This window comes from Somniosus microcephalus, chromosome 20, assembly GCF_052327205.1.
Source record: "Somniosus microcephalus isolate GS21.2 chromosome 20, FLI_Smic_1.0, whole genome shotgun sequence".
NCBI classification, from domain to species: domain Eukaryota; kingdom Metazoa; phylum Chordata; class Chondrichthyes; order Squaliformes; family Somniosidae; genus Somniosus; species Somniosus microcephalus.
This window is the reverse complement of record NC_141006.1, coordinates 46,021,595-46,038,467: the sequence shown is the minus strand read 5'-3', so window position 1 is coordinate 46,038,467 and position 16,873 is coordinate 46,021,595. Positions and strand designations below refer to the sequence as shown.

The 16,873-nt window shown below is 40.8% G+C and overlaps 1 protein-coding gene across 7 annotated transcripts in view; it reads left to right on the top strand.

Moving 5' to 3' along the window:
- clspn (claspin) overlaps positions 1-16,873 on the top strand; it is a 54,755-nt gene that overhangs the window by 21,531 nt on the left and 16,351 nt on the right. For all 7 annotated transcript variants that reach the window (XM_085962582.1, XM_085962579.1, XM_085962577.1 and 4 more), the window contains 10 exons: positions 2,121-2,229; positions 6,866-7,503; positions 8,432-8,623; positions 10,671-10,840; positions 12,114-12,195; positions 13,324-13,423; positions 14,246-14,316; positions 15,199-15,416; positions 15,844-15,995; positions 16,402-16,631. In XM_085962582.1, the coding sequence (XP_085818708.1) occupies positions 2,121-2,229; positions 6,866-7,503; positions 8,432-8,623; positions 10,671-10,840; positions 12,114-12,195; positions 13,324-13,423; positions 14,246-14,316; positions 15,199-15,416; positions 15,844-15,995; positions 16,402-16,631 (1,962 nt within the window). The remainder of the gene's footprint in view (positions 1-2,120; positions 2,230-6,865; positions 7,504-8,431; positions 8,624-10,670; positions 10,841-12,113; positions 12,196-13,323; positions 13,424-14,245; positions 14,317-15,198; positions 15,417-15,843; positions 15,996-16,401; positions 16,632-16,873) is intronic.

Sequence of the window (16,873 nt, the reverse complement as noted above, 5' to 3'; positions counted from 1 at the left end):
TCAAAACTGAAAACTTTTCCCTCATTAACATTATCAAAACCTATTTCCACTGGTTGGTGAGTTGGTAATTGGAGGGCATAAATGCAAGATGATCAAAGTAATAAAAGGAGAGAAGTTGAGGTTTGTTTGTGCACGGGGTTGTTAGAACATGGAATACGCTACCAGAAACTGGTGGAAGCAGAATCCATAATGTCTTTATATTGGAAAAAGTGGATAAATATTTGAAAAATTAAAAGGATCTGGGAATGGGACTATATGCATAGCTTCTTCAGAAAATCAACGCAGGCATAATGGGCCATTTGGCTTTCTCTTGTGCTGTAAAATTCAATGCTCATAGTATTAATTATACAATAGGTACCTTGCAGCATTTTGCTCTGGTGATGTGGGATTAGAGCTGTCCAGGAGAGTTGGCAGTACTTCCACTTTTCCAAGTTACAATGCCTTCACTGTAATTTGGATTGAGATGAGCAGTGCAACACCTTTTTTCTTTTTGGTTTATCAGACTTTGACTTTGAGTACTGGAAAACCTGTTGTAATATTCAGTGCCTAACAATTGATAGTTTTAGGAATTGCTAGAATGAAAAAAAGACCAAAGTCCATTTAGTTTGCTGTCTACCAATCCTGGTAATTGAGTTAGCAAAATACTGCGGATGCTGGAAATCTGAAACGACAACAGAAAATGCTGGAAATACTCAGCAGGTCAGACAGCATTGTGGAGAGAGAAACAGTTAATGTTCCAGGTTGACCTGAAACGTTAACTCTTTTTCTTTCTCTCTCCACAATGTTTCCTGGCCTGCTGAGTGTTTCCAGCATTTTCTGTTGTTGTCTGGTAATTGAGTTGTTGACTAATCGTGGCAATCGATCTTTATCAAGTAGTCTAAAACACCAAGACATGAGGCGAGGAAAACCCCAGTGATGGAAGGCTTTGAGAAATATACATCCAAAGTCACCTGTTCCTCCCAAGCGTGCTCCATTTACCATGTCATGTCTCCAATTACTCCAATACTGTATCCCAAAAGATTATTTTCTAAAAGAAATCGATATCATTTGCTGCATTTGAATGAATCAATGCTACCTGCCTCCACCATCTCCCTAGGGAGCCTGTTCCATAGATTTACCACTCGCTCACTGAAATGTTTCCACAGATTAGATGAATTTACCTCCTTTTCAAGCGCAGACCGTGTCTACTGGTTCCATTATTCTGGACAAGGTGAAACCGCTCACCATGGTCTACATTATCTAGTTCCTTTTTTAGAATCCTAAAATCAGCAATCATTTTCACATCTCAACTTTCTCTCTTCCAATGAGAACATGGCCAATTTAAATAATCGCTCCTCATAAACCAGTCCCTGCATCCCCTCAATCATTCTGGTTGTTCTCCTCTATCCTTTCTGTACAGAGGCAACCAGAACTGTACACAGTATTCTAAGTGTGACCGCACCAATGATTTATGAAGTGGCCGGATTACCCCCCTCTATTTCAGCTCACTATTGACTCTTTAATACCTCCCACTGCTACCGAGAATTGTTGCAACCATTTAACAGAGATGGCAGCTATACTCTTGCTGATTTTTTCATTGAGTTTATTTCTGGCCTCCAATAGATTTGCTCTGTAATCATTTAAAAGATGCAGCCTGAAAGTACCTATTTTAGGCAGCTAGAATGAATGTGTTCTTTGTCTAGCAATAATTTTTCATTTTCAACTTGAGTTAAATCTCGGAAAGAAAAAAAGATACATTTGAGAAAATAATAAATCTCAGTTGGGGATGGAGACAGTTTATTTTTTTTAACGGATCATGTGACATTTAATTTAAAGGCAATGTGGTGGGTCATAGAGTTATACAGCACGGAAAGAGGCCCATCGCGTCCGCGCCGGCCATCAGGCCCTGTCTAATCTAATCCCATTTTCCAGCATTTGGTCCGTAGCCTTGTATGCTATGGCATTTCAAGTGCTCATCCAAATGCTTCTTGAATGTTGGGTGGGAGACACTAGACCATTGTCTCGCCCTGCAACAAAAGCTAGTGATTTTGACCTGGAATGCCAGTTGTTGAAAAGTTTGTAGCCCTGACAGTACTGAGAACTGCTGATTATTCATAACATTGTCTACTTCTTTTCTCCAGAGGCAAATTTATCTCTGCCATATCATGTGCCACAACCAAAAACCATTCATGATTTCTTCAAGAAACGATCGCGACCAGCTTGCCAAGGAAGTGCCATGTCCTTGCTCAAGTAAGAGACAAGTTGTGCATATCGAGTAAAACCCCTCCATCAGCAGCATCTCCTACTGCACTTGTGCCACGCTCTTATTTTCCCACATTTGCCATCTTGCGATTTTTCAGTAGGGTAGTTGTCAAAATTATTGGTAGTTTTGTACTCTGAACTTGCACTGTCCAGGAAACTGTCTTGAGCAAAATTACTTAAGATGCTTACAATTGCCAAAATGCTGATCTCCTTAAGATTAGTCCTTCAGAGGGGAAAGCGCAATAGGCTCATACACTGTAGTGCCCAGCTGTCTATTTAAAGATTACTGCACTGGATATTAATTTAAACTGATGGCATTATAGTAAAATAATTACCATTTGATACAGTAACATTCTACTGGGCAACGTTCAGTATTCTGAAACCAGCAGTCTAGCTTATTCAAGGAGTGGAGAAAAAATAAATGCAGTAACTGTTTTCTGCCCCTAGATGTCGTCTTATACTACATTACATTTGCAAAACATATTATTTAGCATGTAGCAAAACATCTGTATTACAGCAGGCCTTGCTTTTATTCTGTTGACAAACTATTTAATTTGAATTTCAAGTATTCATTTACACTAGATCACTGATTAAAAGGAAGAAAGAACTTGTATTTATACAGTGCCTTATTTCCTGAGGACATCGCAAAGTGCTTCACAATTGATTACTTTTGAAGTGTAATCACCACTCTAAAATGTGCTGATTTCAATGCTGTAGTCTCAGGAGTCTGTCCTAATGAGTCTGCCTTAGCGCAGTGATAGCATGCTCACCTCAATCAGAAAAGATCATGGTGTTCAAGACCCACACCAGACACTTGGGCATGTTATCTGATCTGACACTTCAGTACAGTACTGAGAGTGTGCTACATGGTTGGAGATGTATCTTTTGAATGAGATGGAAAACAAGGTCCTGTCTGCCTGCTCAGGTGGACATAAAAGACCTCATGGCACTATTCAAAGTTCTGTCACATTACAACAGTGACTGCACTTCAAATGTACTTCATTGGTTGTGAAAGGTGCTGCATAAATGTAAGTTCTTAAGTGGTGATTGGGGAGGGGGGGGTGGTATAAAATTTAATCATTAGATTCATAATTCTCCAGGTGACTAGGGTATGAGAGAGTTTATAGCTATACTGACAAAAGCCAAACCTTGTCAGAGGTTAGATTTTTGCTTTTCAGTGAGCTAGACTTAAGGGGCCTGAATTTGCGGTTGGAGGCTTCTCACGGGCGACTGCCTCCGAACCGCAAGAAAATTAGGCACCTATCCGATGGTCCCAGAGATTCGAACACTTGCGCTCCTGGGCCTCTACACGTACGCCTGCGTAAAGGCCCACGTATCCCAGGGACGCACGCGGTTTGCAAGCACCCCAGGGATCACGTGGGCTGGCTCAACCAATCAAAAAGGGATCCCCATTATGCTTATGGGGATTCCATTTACGTACGGAATCCCCATAAGCATGAATAGGAATCCCCTAAAAACACAATTATACGCCAGTTAAATAAAAATAAATCATTACATGTTCAAAATTAATTAAAATACAATTTAATTAAACATTTAAAACAAAAATGTAATTTTTTTTGAAAAATAAATTTAAATGTTTTAAAGGGGCTAAAAATAACCAACTAATTTTAAAGGTTTTTTATGTTTAAATATTTATAAACCCTTAGGTTGGTAAAAGAAGGCCTTATGCCTGCTTTTACTAGGCATAAGAGTTTCACTGGCATTCGCTGGGCAGCAGTTGGAGCAATAGTCCAACTCTCTGCCAGTGAATGTCCAACTCTCCGCCAGTGAATGTCCATTTCCTGGGGATGCAGTGGATCTGTCAAGCTGATGATACGCATCGTACGTGGAAACCCGGAACTTGCGGGGTGCGTACGTAGTCATAGGTCCCAGACAATCCGGGCCATTGTGTTCTCTCTAGTGAAAAACAGGATGAATTCAGCATTCAACTTTTTCTATTATTTTAGATTCTGCCCATTTCCTCCTCCCATTTCTCCCCACCCCCTCAATCCAAAATAATCATCCTGAGTTTTTCACTTCTGTATTAATGCCTCCATATAATATAATTTGAACTGTTAGTAATACCAAAAAAGACTTGTTGATGCCAGAGAACTATGTACAGGAAACTCTCGATTTACCGGCACCTAACTAACCGGAAATCTCTGTTAACTGACAAAATTCAGGAGTAGGTTCAGGTAAGTTTTAATTCATATTAGTGGCTGTTCCTGGATCTTGTCGCGGTGTTCCTGCACCTGTTGCTAAGCAACAGGGAAGCCTGGATTTGTTGCTGTGTACGGAGCTCTCGTACCTTTTACTTTTCCTCTCTGTAATTGGACTTTCTGATAAACCGGCATCACGCCGGTCCTGTTGGTGCCGGATTTAAAAAAAAAGTTTCCTGTACATGGTTGATGCACAGAAACATACTCACAACAATCTTGTACAATCACATCTTTGGACCAATCCTCTCCATCTAGGTCAAGTCCCAAAAGTAAATCCACTGTCTATTTCATAATCACAGTTGCTTCAAAATTCTGGGATGCTGCTCCATTTTATTTAGCACTGCAACAAAATATGCGTGTCCCTTTTCTCCCATATACTGGATCAAAAATCTCCTTGTTATGCACAGTATTTAAATTTTTAAAAAATGCCCTATACTAAACAAGTACCAGAGATAAATGCCATGGATAAAGATGTATGCTGTACCCTCGATTCGACTCTGGAAGAACAGCTGTAGAAGTTACCTGTTACTTCACTGCAGAAGTTGTGCAATATGTTTTACTCCTGGAATAATTGTTTCATTTCTCTTCCAAAGTTATGCAGAGCGTTATTAAAATTCCAGACGCCACATGCACACCCTCGACCTCGCTCTTCAGCAGCACCAGCTCACTCTATCTCAAAGCTGTCCTGGTCCGCAGTTCTATTTCATCCTTCGCCTCATCTGGCGCTTTAACAAAAAACTTTTTTTTCTTCCTTTTCAGGTGTCAAGGATCGCAAGCTTCAACATCTCTTGGACATCAACGCTCCTCCGGAACCTCCTTCCCCATCACTTTCCTCTGACCCCATCCCTTCTCCCAATCTCTTCCCCCTGCCGCGTTTTCACTATCACCTCTGACCTTCCCCTCTCTGACCCCCGAACGATCAGTCCTTAGCAAAGGCCTGAGCTTCATCCCCTTACACCCCCACCTCAATGAATTTCTCCGGGGATAGGTTATTGACTAACATTGACTACAAGCCCACTGACTCCCACAGCTACCTGGACTACACTTCCTCCCACCCCGCCTCCTGTAAGGACTCTATTCCATTCTCCCAGTTTCTCCGTCTCCGCCGCATCTGCTCTGACGATGCCGCCTTCCATACCAGTGCTTCCGACATATCTTCCTTTTTCCTCAACCGAGGATTCCCCTCTACGGTGGTTGACACAGCCTTTGACCGTGTCTGTCCTATTTCCCGCACTTCTGCCCTCACCCCTGCCCCTCCCTCCCGGAACCACGACAGAGTTCCCCTTGTCCTCACCTTTCACCCCACCAGCCTCCACATTCAACGGATCATCCTCCACCATTTTCCGCCACCTCCAGCGTGATCTCACCACCAAACACATCTTCCCCTCACCTCCCCTTTCAGCATTCCGTAGGGACCGCTCCCTCCGCGACACCCTTGTCTACTCCGCTATCACTCCCAACACCCCTTCCCCTTCGCCCGGCACCTTCCCGTGCAAGCGCAGGAGATGCAACATGTGCCCTTGTACCTCCCCCTCCTCTCTCCCTCCCCCCCCCCCCCCCCTTCCCACTGTCCAGGCCCCCAAACACCCCTTCCAGGTGAAACAGTGATTTACTTGTACTACTTGCAATTTAGTATACTGTATTCGCTGCTCACGATGTGGTCTCCTCTATATTGGGGAGACCAAATGCAGATTGGGTGACCGCTTTGCGGAACACCTCCGTTCAGTCCGTAAGGGGGACCCTGAGTTTCCGGTCGCCTGTCATTTTAATTCACTGCTCCACTCCCACTCAGACCTCACCGTCCTTGGCCTCTTGCATTGTTCCACGGAAGCTCAGCGTAAGCTCGAGGAACAGCACCTCATCTTTCGATTAGGCACTCTGCAGCCCTCTGGACTCAACATAGAGTTCAGCAATTTCAGATCATAACCTCAGCCCTATAAAATATATATATGCACAATTTACACTTCATCTAGAGCCATCCTTTGTTTCTTAACCTGTTCCATTACCATCTCCTTTTGCCTTGACTATCTCTTTAATGTCTCTTAATCTCTCCTGCCTTCCATCCTATCACAGACCTTCCCTTTTGTTCTTTCATCCCCTCCCCTTTCCTAGCCTCTTCACTTGCTTAAAAATCTGTTCCATTTCCTGCTTTTTTTTTTCCAGTTCTGACGAAAGGTCATCGACCTGAAACGTTAACTCTGTTTCTCTCTTCACAGATGCTGCCTGACCTGAGTTCCTCCAGCATTTTCTGTTTTTATTTTTAATTAAAATTCCAGGACTTGACTAACTTGTAAATATTCTTTGTAGATTAGTGCTTGGTTTCAAAACTGTTCATGGTTAAAGTTGTATCTATGAGAAATGTTCATTTAAATACAGTGGCTAAACGATGCACAATTTTCTTTCAGATCAGCTAAGTATCAACCCTGCTCATTGCAGGAAACCTCAGATTCCACAACAGAGATTGAAACATTAAATCCCATCCCGCAAGGTGATGGACAACTTGATCAGTTGGTTCATAACAATGAAAACTCCACAACTGTCGAGATTCCACAAATAGAAGAACCCCATTTAAACAATTCAAATAATAAAGAAAATACTTGTCCAAACCTACCTGGAAGTGAAATTTGGGTAGAAAAGAATGAAGGACCCGTTGAAACAATAGAACAGCCGGATTTTTCCACTTGCCCGGAAAGCAAAGAAAAAGACTCTGTGAATCCTGAGCATAGCACGGAATCTGACCAGTACTCTTTCTGTTTGGAACTAGCTGAGGAAACTGGATCAAGTGAAAAGCTAACAATTATGCCTGAGGATCCTCATGTAGAGCTAGATGAAACAGTACCTGATGCTGTGGTGAAACTTTCCAGTGATGTACCAAGTGTTACAGAAGACGAGCAACAACAGTCGGCGGCAGCTTCAATGGCCAAGCACCGGAAATCTAAATTGGATAAATTACGGGTGCTGGGTGTGGACCTCACGTTGAAACCTCGCCTTTGTGCTGATGAGGGTGCATTTGTAAACCTGGAGGAGCCCAAAGTAAACAAAGGTTATATTTCTCAGATGTTGTATTTACTAACTACTGTTGAGATTTTAAGCCAACACACATTGTAACAAAAAGATTAACTTTTTTAAACTTTGGCTATCTGGTGATCATAGTGCCACATCTAGGTAGAGGTGCTGTAATACAAATTTATGCCGATGAATTCCTGATCGCTGCATGCCACTGAATGGAGGCCTGCTGCTTACCTCACAGGAAGGAAGGTAGATCGGAGAATAAGTAGCTCGGGATCATTTTCGAGTACCTTTTTAGCTTGAGAGGTAGTCTTGGTGGGTTGAGAGCAGCCCCATCCTATCTTGGAAAATATGTGGTGCCAAAAGTCTACAGAGAGAAGTTTACATTATTAAGATGAGCTTATTGAATATTTAGCTGATGGAATTGTTTGACCCTGGATTAGTTCAGTTCAACCAGTCAAATGAATTAAGCCTGTCAACGATGTGACGAGGGTGACTTGTAGGGAAGGATACCTGAAATGGCAGATATGGTCTAGAATCACAGAATGATACAGCACAGAAAGAGGCCATCCAACCCATCATGCCTGTGCCGGCCCTTTTGAAAGAGCTATCCAATTAGTCCCATTTCCCCTGCCCTTTCCCCATAGGGCAATAAAATTCCCCCCTTCCAAGTATCTATCGAACTCCCCTTGGAAAGTTACTGTTGAATCTGTTTCCACCACCTTTTCAAGCAGTGCATTCCAGATTGCAACTCGCTGCATTTAAAAAAAAAAAAAAAAAATTAAAAAAAAAAAAAAAAAATTTTAATTCTCATCTCTCTTCTGGTTCTTAAGTTTTATAACTTTTACATGCATGTTGAGGGAGTATTTCAAAGTGTTTTGTTAAAAGCTTGCTTTATGCTGTAAGTACAACTTCATGTCCAATGTCTGTGTAAAGAAGGTGGATTTTGTTTTTCTGTTCAGAGCTTCAAGCATTAAAGGAGCGTTTTCTGAAACATGGCACCAAGCCTGTTAAACAAAACCAAGAACGCCGTGTAGAACTTAACATTATTCGGAAAACAACTGCTGCTGATGGGAAGGAGGAGCTGAAAGCAGATTCTGTAGCAGTGACCCTGGGCACGAAAGAAGTGGAGGAATTCGGACCAACAAAGCTAGGTAAGTGTTTTAACAAATACAGATAGCTGTTGATCGATCTGTAGAAGTGATTTTCAGCCTGGAGCTTTAGTCTAGTTCTTGAACCATTACCAATCCCTCCTCTGGCTGTAATAACTCTGCTCAGTCTGCAAAATGGTAGCTGTAAGTAAGTTCAGTAAAGCATTTAAAATTAATGGCTTTCAGTGGCTAAATTGGCAATAATCGCTGCAGTGGAGTCCATTTTTGATTAATTCTAAGGCATTCACGTGCAATCTATTCGCATTCACTGCACATCATAGTAGTTTGATTGTTATTGTAGTCAGCAAAACTTGCCTCAATTATTTTATTGTAAATTTGAATGACTTAAGTTGATCCCACTGCTAAAGTTTAGTTCACGTATATTTATTTCCCATCTGGTTGCAGATCAAAGTGTTTAGCTTGGTAGGATGAGTAACAGTTTAGGGAATGGGAAGAGAATCTTAGAATGGTTACAGCACAAAAGGAGGCCATTCAGCCTGTCGAGCCCATGCTGGCTCTCTGCCAGAGCACTTCAGCTAGTCCCACTCCCCCGCCCTTACCCCATAACCCTGCAAATTTTTTTCCTTAAGGTATTTATCAAATTCCCTTTTGAAAGCCACAATTGAGCCTGCCTCCACCACTCTCGGGCAGTGCATTCCAGAATCTAACCACTCGCTGCGTAAAAAAGTTTTTCCTCGTGTCGCCTTTGGTTCTTTTGCCAATCACCTTAAATCTGTGTCCTATGGTTCTCGACCCTTCTGCTAATGGGAACAGTTTCTCTCTATGCTGTCTAGATCCCTAATGATTTTGAATACCTCTATCAAATCTCCCCTCATCCTTCTCTGCTCTAAGGAGAACAACCCCAACTTCTCCAGTCTACCCACGTAACTAAAGTCCCTCATCCTTGGAATCATTCTCATAAATCTTTTCTGCACCCTCTCTAAGGCTTTCACACCCTTCCTAAAGTGTGATGCCTAGAATTGGACACAATACTCCAGTTGAGGCCAAACCAGTGTTTTATAAAGGTTCATCATAACTTCCTTGCTTTTGTACTCTATGCCTCTATTTATGAAGCCCAGTATCCCGTCTGCTTTCTTTAACTGCTTTTTTGACCTGCTCTGCCACCTTCAACGATTTGTGCACGTGGGTCTCTCTGTTCATGTACCCCTTTTAGGATTGTCCCCGTTTAGTTTATATTGTCGCTCCTCGTCTTCCTACCAAAATGTATCACTTCGCACTTTTCTGCACTAAATTTCATCTGCCATATGTCTGCCCATTTCACCAGCCTGTATGTTGTCTTGAAGTCTATCACTATCCTCCTCACTGTTCACTATACTTCCAAGTTTTGTGTCATCTGCAAATTTTGAAATAGTGCCCTGTACACCCACATCCAAGTCATTAATATATATCAAGAGAAGCAGTGGTCCTAGTACCGACCCCTGGGGAACACCACTGTATACCTTCCTCCAGTCCAAAAAACAACCGTTCACCACTACTCTGTTTCCTGTCACTTGGCCAATTCCGTATCCATGCTGCCACTGTCCCTTTTATTCCATGGGCTTCAACTTTGCTGGCAAGGCTATTATGTGGTACTTTAATCAAATGCCTTTTGGAAATCCACATACACCACGTCAACCGCATTGCCTTCATCAACCCTCTCTCTTACCTCATCAGAATGAAGCAAAGTATAAAAAAGCCAATAGCAAGATTTGTTGGCAATCTAAAATAGCTGAAAATATTTGTGGCAAAATTAGAGCTGCATGTGTGAAACTGTATCTTGTACCTCTGAACCAGCAATCTCGTGGACTCGTTGGTTTTCTCTAAGTAGAGCTGTATACCAGAATGCAGGCAAAATACTTTTAAGTGCCTACAACTCTTCTGGATCTAGTTTCTAGGATCTAAGGGCCATATAATTGTGAAGAGCATTAAAAGGTACTCCATTTGTAAACTTTATGGGATATGACAGTAATATATATTTTAGTTATACATTACTGTGCATTTCAAAAAATTATCTTGTCTTTTACTGTTGTAACTTTGTTGCATTTTACAGGTGAGAAACTGCAAGTTTTGAAAGCTAAACTCCAGGAAGCTATGAAATTGCGTCGGATAGAAGAGCGTCAGAAGCGACAAGCACTGTACAAACTCGATAATGAACAGGGCTTTGAGGATGAAGAGGACGAGGAAGAAGAACTGACGGAGTCTGAAGAAGAGGATCCTGAGGTATATTCTTTAAAACTTTTTAATTTGACATCGGTTAAAGGAAAAGGAAAGCTGGGCAAGGAGGCTTGGTACTTCCTGTACAAAGTATTTCTTCCACCTGTATTAAAATTGAACATAATGGCCCGTATTTTCCGATTGGAGGCTTCCTGTATGTGGAAGCCTCCGATCTGGAAAAAATCGACGCCCTTACCCGAGGGCTCCGGAGGTCCGGACATTTCTGCTCCTTGGCCTCTGCTCTATGAAATGCACAGGGCCCAGGTATCCCAGGGGCGCATGCGGTTCATGAGCGTCCCTGGGATCACGTGGGCCATGATGGGGAAGCAATGGAAGAAGGGAATCCCCCTTCATACTTTTGACAGCTTAAACCTGTCAAAAGTATGAATGGGGGATCACTCAAAAAACACATCAAAACATTTTTTTCAAAAAGTTATCACGTTTTTAAAATTAGTTATAATTACATTAAATTAAATATTTTAAACAATTTTTAAAAAAAATAGTTTTTTACGGGGCTAAAAATAAAAAAAATTTAAATTTTTTTTTTTTAAATTATAAACGAGTGGGGGGAAAAATATTTTTTTACTTTTTTAAACTCTTTTATGCTGGTAAAAGCAGGCCTTACACTTGCTTTTACCAGGCATAAGATTTTTAAGGGATTTCAGCGGGCAGAGGTTCTGCAGAAAGCGGAACTCTCCACCCGCAGAGGCCCTTCTCCAGGGCGGGTGGGTGGAGGATCTGTTGACAGATCGGAAATGCCAGTTTTATGTGCGTGCGCTTCGCATACCTGAAACCGGCACTTGCGAGGTCGCTACGGGTGTGTACACAGCTCGTACACACCCGTAGGGATCGGAAAATACGGGCCAATATCTCCTGCATGTTGAGCTTCATTGTTTTCCCTGCTGCAGAGCCAGCATTGGGGTCTCCACTCGCAACCTGACCACTCTGCTGATGTATTTTGGGGGAGAGGTTTGCATTCATCCTAGTGCAACTCTTGATATTAATCCTACCTCATTGTCCTTCAGGTTTATCTGAACTGCTGGTTCACCTAAAAAGGAATGGTAATGTTCCGAATTGGTTGAACCAGATGAATATACTAAGCATGGAAATAGAGCTAAATGGAGGAAGTACATTTTCTTGCAGTTGAAATGGGAATTGTACACAAATGGGAGTATTTAACATCTTTGAATGTTATGGTAGGCTTGTGGTGTGTTTATTTGTTTTTGTCAAGCCATGCTCTATTTCATTTCGGTTGACACTGGTGCTTTTGCATTTTTAGACTGTAGAATTCCTGCTTGGTGATGGGGAGGAGGCTGGGGTGGAAGCAGATGATGACTCTCAATCTACTGATACAGCACAGAGTAAGTGAAACCCTTTAAAAGGACACTTTACAAGTTGAATCTATTTTCTGAACTCTTATCAAAGTGCTATGTATAGAAACGCAAGCTTGTGTATTGAAATGGAATTTTCTGACGTGTAAAGTTTGATTTTATTCAGAGAGCACTATGAATTGGTTGATTTGGCACAGACCCGGGATTGTATGTGGGACCTTTTTGATCTGTATGGCCAAGTGTTACACTACACAGCCTGGCCACTGAGCTATGAGAGGGGGAGAAAGAGAAGGACTTATTCATATCAAGCATTATAAATTCAGAAAAAAACAACTCTCTTGAGCAGACAGATTTATTACAACAAATGTGTCCATTTAATGCGATGGATGATTCAACACAATGGTGTTTCTGGTGTGGCTAGTTGTTTTCAAATGCCCTCTGGTCCTGTTCTGTTCAGTTTTACAGCCAAAAGATAATGTGTAGAAGTGATCTTAACAGGGTTTTTATTTTGCTTTTGTTTTACTTCTGTGAAATATTGAATAACTATTTTGCAATAACCTCTCGCGTGGTCCATTTTTCCACCTTGTGTAGCAGTTTAAGCAGACTTTGGCACTGCTAACACTTGCATCTGGTAGAGTGAGACAAACATTTAACTAGTGGATGTGTAACTTGTTCAGTATTTTGACTTCAACTTCTATGAAATAAGGACTTTTAAAAAAAAAAAAGTGACTAATTGAAGCAAGATTTATTGAGGAAATCTTAAAATACACAGTGGAATCTCCATTATCCACCTTTCCATTTACCTGGCAAGCTTAGAGACCTCTCATTGCACAGCTTGCTAAAGCCAATCTCTCTAAGCCACATAAAAGTCACAGCTCAAGAAAGATTCAGTTTATCTTGTGAATTTATAGGTAGAAATGCACTTTATTCCAAACCTCGATTACTAAAGAGGTTGCAATTTTATATTCCAATAAACGGATCACCTTCAATTAACGATGTGCACATTTATAGAAAGTGGTTATACCTACTAAGCTCAGCTGGAAAAAGTGTCTCTAGGCACCAGATCAGTTCTAGGCTACTTCTAATGGTAACAGGTTTTTTATTACATGTAACAAAAATTACATATCACACTAACTTTCTGTTGATGCTTTATTTCAGATCAGGACCTAGTAACCCAGAAGGAATCTACACCAAAACCGGTTGCCTTAGAATTTCTACAGTCCCTAAAATCTGGCACAGCTTCCCATTTTAAAATGAGGTAATTTATATGATATTTTCAGCAGGAATTATTCTGTGTAGCTACTTTTTGTGGAGCTTTAAAACAGTATCTGCTGTTTTCATCTGATGAGGAACCCTGGATTTAACTACAAATGTATTAAAGGATGATGTTGGTGTGGACCTCAGTGTTTTCATTGGGTAGCCCATTGTATCTTAAATGTTTTCCTTGCTACAATGTTTTTTTTTCCCCTATCTGTTTTATCTGCCAAATTTTTCTTGTACTTTGAAGTTTGTAATTGGGATTTCTTGATTCAACTTTGTATCCTTTTGAGCTAGTCAGAAATAGATTATTTCTCTGCATTTATTTTACTTGTGAAAATGGGTTGATTTATGTTAAGATTGATGTGTAACTACACCACTAATTTAAATTGGTAGCTTAGATAGAGGGTAACTATTTATTTGGATTGTGACTACATTTATAGCCAGTCTGATCCCCCAAGAATTGGGACAAGAATATCTTTGTGTGGACCAGTGTAGCATGTTGGCGTATTCATGTGCTGTGCAGAGAGTAGTGGGTATCGTTGATTTGAGTGATGGAGGAGGAGCCCTGAGATGCCAATCTCTGCCAGACCTCTTCAAATTTCATCACACTCGTGATGGTAATCAAAATTGTGAGAATTTGACTCTTTCTGTGTTTGCGCTCCATGGTGACATGGTGGTCCTGAAGCTATGGAATGGAATTCTCAATTGATTCATAGTCTAATAAAAGCTCTTTGATGTTTTTGGCATGCATTTGTGAAGTACTGTACATGCCTAACCATCTACTTGGTTTTACTGATCTATAATTGTAATGGTTTTTCAGTGAACAGACTTCTGGCAACAAATTGAGGCTACAACTTCAACAAACCCCACCCAAAGGAGATAGCAAACTTGGTAATGAATTTTAGTTTCTGTCCCATGACTTGTTATTGCTAAAAGCTTCACAGGGAAATTAGCAAGATACTGTTAATTTAAAGGGGGTACTTTCAACAGATGAAACCTGAAGCCCTTTTTCTATTCTCGTGTCTCTTATCCCTCATCTCCCTATCCTCCGTTTGGTCAATCTAAAAGCAATTTTTAAAGTTTACAGCACAGAAGGAAAGCTTTTGGCCATTTGTGCCTGATCTGGTAGAATCCAACTTGATAGGGTTCTTGATTTATGTTGACTCTTGTGCTGGCTGCGACTTATACTGGGTTGCAGTTCTACAGATTGCAATGATCACTGGCACTTTGCCCTACTGGTGATTTATGTGTGAGCATGAATGGTCCGTATTGATAGCTTGTCAACTGTGAGAGGAGCTAATCCAGCAGCACCTAATCCCCTCTACAGCACACATTTTCAGCCAGAGTTACTGAATTCTAATCTGGATTTTTTTTTTTTGTGTATGGGTTTTCCTTCGGACCACAGACATTGAGGCAATTCTACCATCTTAACTGCCTAAGCGGTTCATTTCACCTTTGTGCTATAATGCAGACTATCTGCACCTGGTGATTTTTGCGAGCCTTTACTTCATTACTGCTATTTTCTTTATAAATTTGAATATCTCAAACTAAAAACGACCTATGGTAGCTAAATGTGCTTTAGTGGAAATGTTTCCTTTTTTATGAATTTTTTTTTTAAACCTGGGAAGAGTAACCTGGGTCTACCTTGAACAGTGACTGATTAGTGAATATGGCAGATCATTCATTGGGTGTTTTCAGAAGTGACAGAGGGCAGTCTTGATCTAGTATTTATAACCATTGATGTATATTTTTTTAATTTAATTTCTGTTTCAGATGAAGATGACTCCATTTCCCAGGCCTCCACAACAAAGGAGAATAGCCACAACAGTAGCTTTGAGCTAATTGGGTCAATGATTCCCTCCTACCAACCAATTAACAAACAGCCAGGCAGATTTGGAGTTGCTATGCTGGGAGGATTCAGATCACCATCACCTAACCTCTTTAATCCAAACAGTCAGTTCAAAACGAGCTTCATCAGTTCAGCATCTAAGGTAAGTGCAAAGTTCAGATTTATCAGGTTTCAGTTTTGGAGCAAATTATTGATGGAGGACTGGCTTTCGTATAAATATTGGTAGCTCCAATACTGGCTATTCTGAAGATGAAAAATATTATAGAATACATTTTTGCTTTTACGACTTGGGCCTTTGATCTGATCTTGTCTAAAGCAAAGTAATGTAGTTTGCTGTTTGTGATTGGAGAGACCAACTCGAAACCCAAGATAAAATGTTTTGGCTTTTTAAAAGTATGTGGGAGTGATATTGTATGTCTGGCTGTACATCAAACTGAACTTGGCTAGCTAGTGACAAAATATTGTCATGAATACCTCGCCACCACAGCCTTTTCCACGCTGACCTTCCAGATGGAGCAGTAAAAAATGCTCAAAAATAATGTGTGACGATGCATTGTTGATACCAACAGAGTTCTGGGAAGCTATCTGAGCCCTCGATGCCAGTAGAAGATTCACAAGATTTATACAATGCATCTCCAGAACCGAAGAACTCTGCTGGTGAATCCCAGTTCAGGTTCTCTCTCGACGATGAAACACAAAGTCAGTTACTAGATGCAGATGGGTGAGTTGCTGTATTCATTAAAAAGGCTGGGGTCAGGGAAATAACCACTTTGAGTTAAAGTTACAAAGTATTAATTTCTGCTCCGATCCTAGAATTATTATTAACCTTGTGTATCTTTCACATTTGCAAGAATTGTAGCTTTCCAGGTGAAAGCTGCTGAAACAACAATGTTGACGTTCTTGAGCATCTTTCTGTTGGATACCACTTCAAGTTGCTTTCCTCAAATAAATGTTGGAACACAAAGTATTTCTTGCTGTGTATTAAACCATCATAAATATATTCTTTTTCCATTTCACCTTGCTGTATATGCATGGAGGGTTGATGTACAGTATTTTAAACCTTCAAAATAGTTATTAAATTGAGATCTATCACGATTTCTAAATAAACTTAATTTTTCAAATTATAGGTTTTTGAATGTGGGCCTTCGCAGTAACAAGTGGCAGCCATCAAAACGTCAACTGATCTTGGATAGTATGGATGAAAATGCAATGGATGCGAATATGGGGGAGTTGTTGGGTTTTTGTTCAGGAGAGTTCAAATCTCAAAATCTTGATACATTAAAGGACAAGAACAAAGAAAAAGAGCAAAATATTGACGAGTTGCTTGGACTTTGCTCTGGAAAGTTTATATCTCCAGGTACTCACTTTTTTTTGATGAGTTTTAATTGTCCTCTTAATGTTTATACAGGAAACTTTGTGATATCCGGCACCGACGGGACCGAGCTGTTGCCATCCCATCAAAACTGCCGGACAAACCAGCGCTAATGTTAAAACATACGGAAGTTTTTGAGCTCCGTATCTAGCAACAATCAGCTTCTAAACAGTTGGCCGTAGCTTGCAAGCGTCTCTGTAGCTAAGCAACAGCTTTAGCTAGACCTT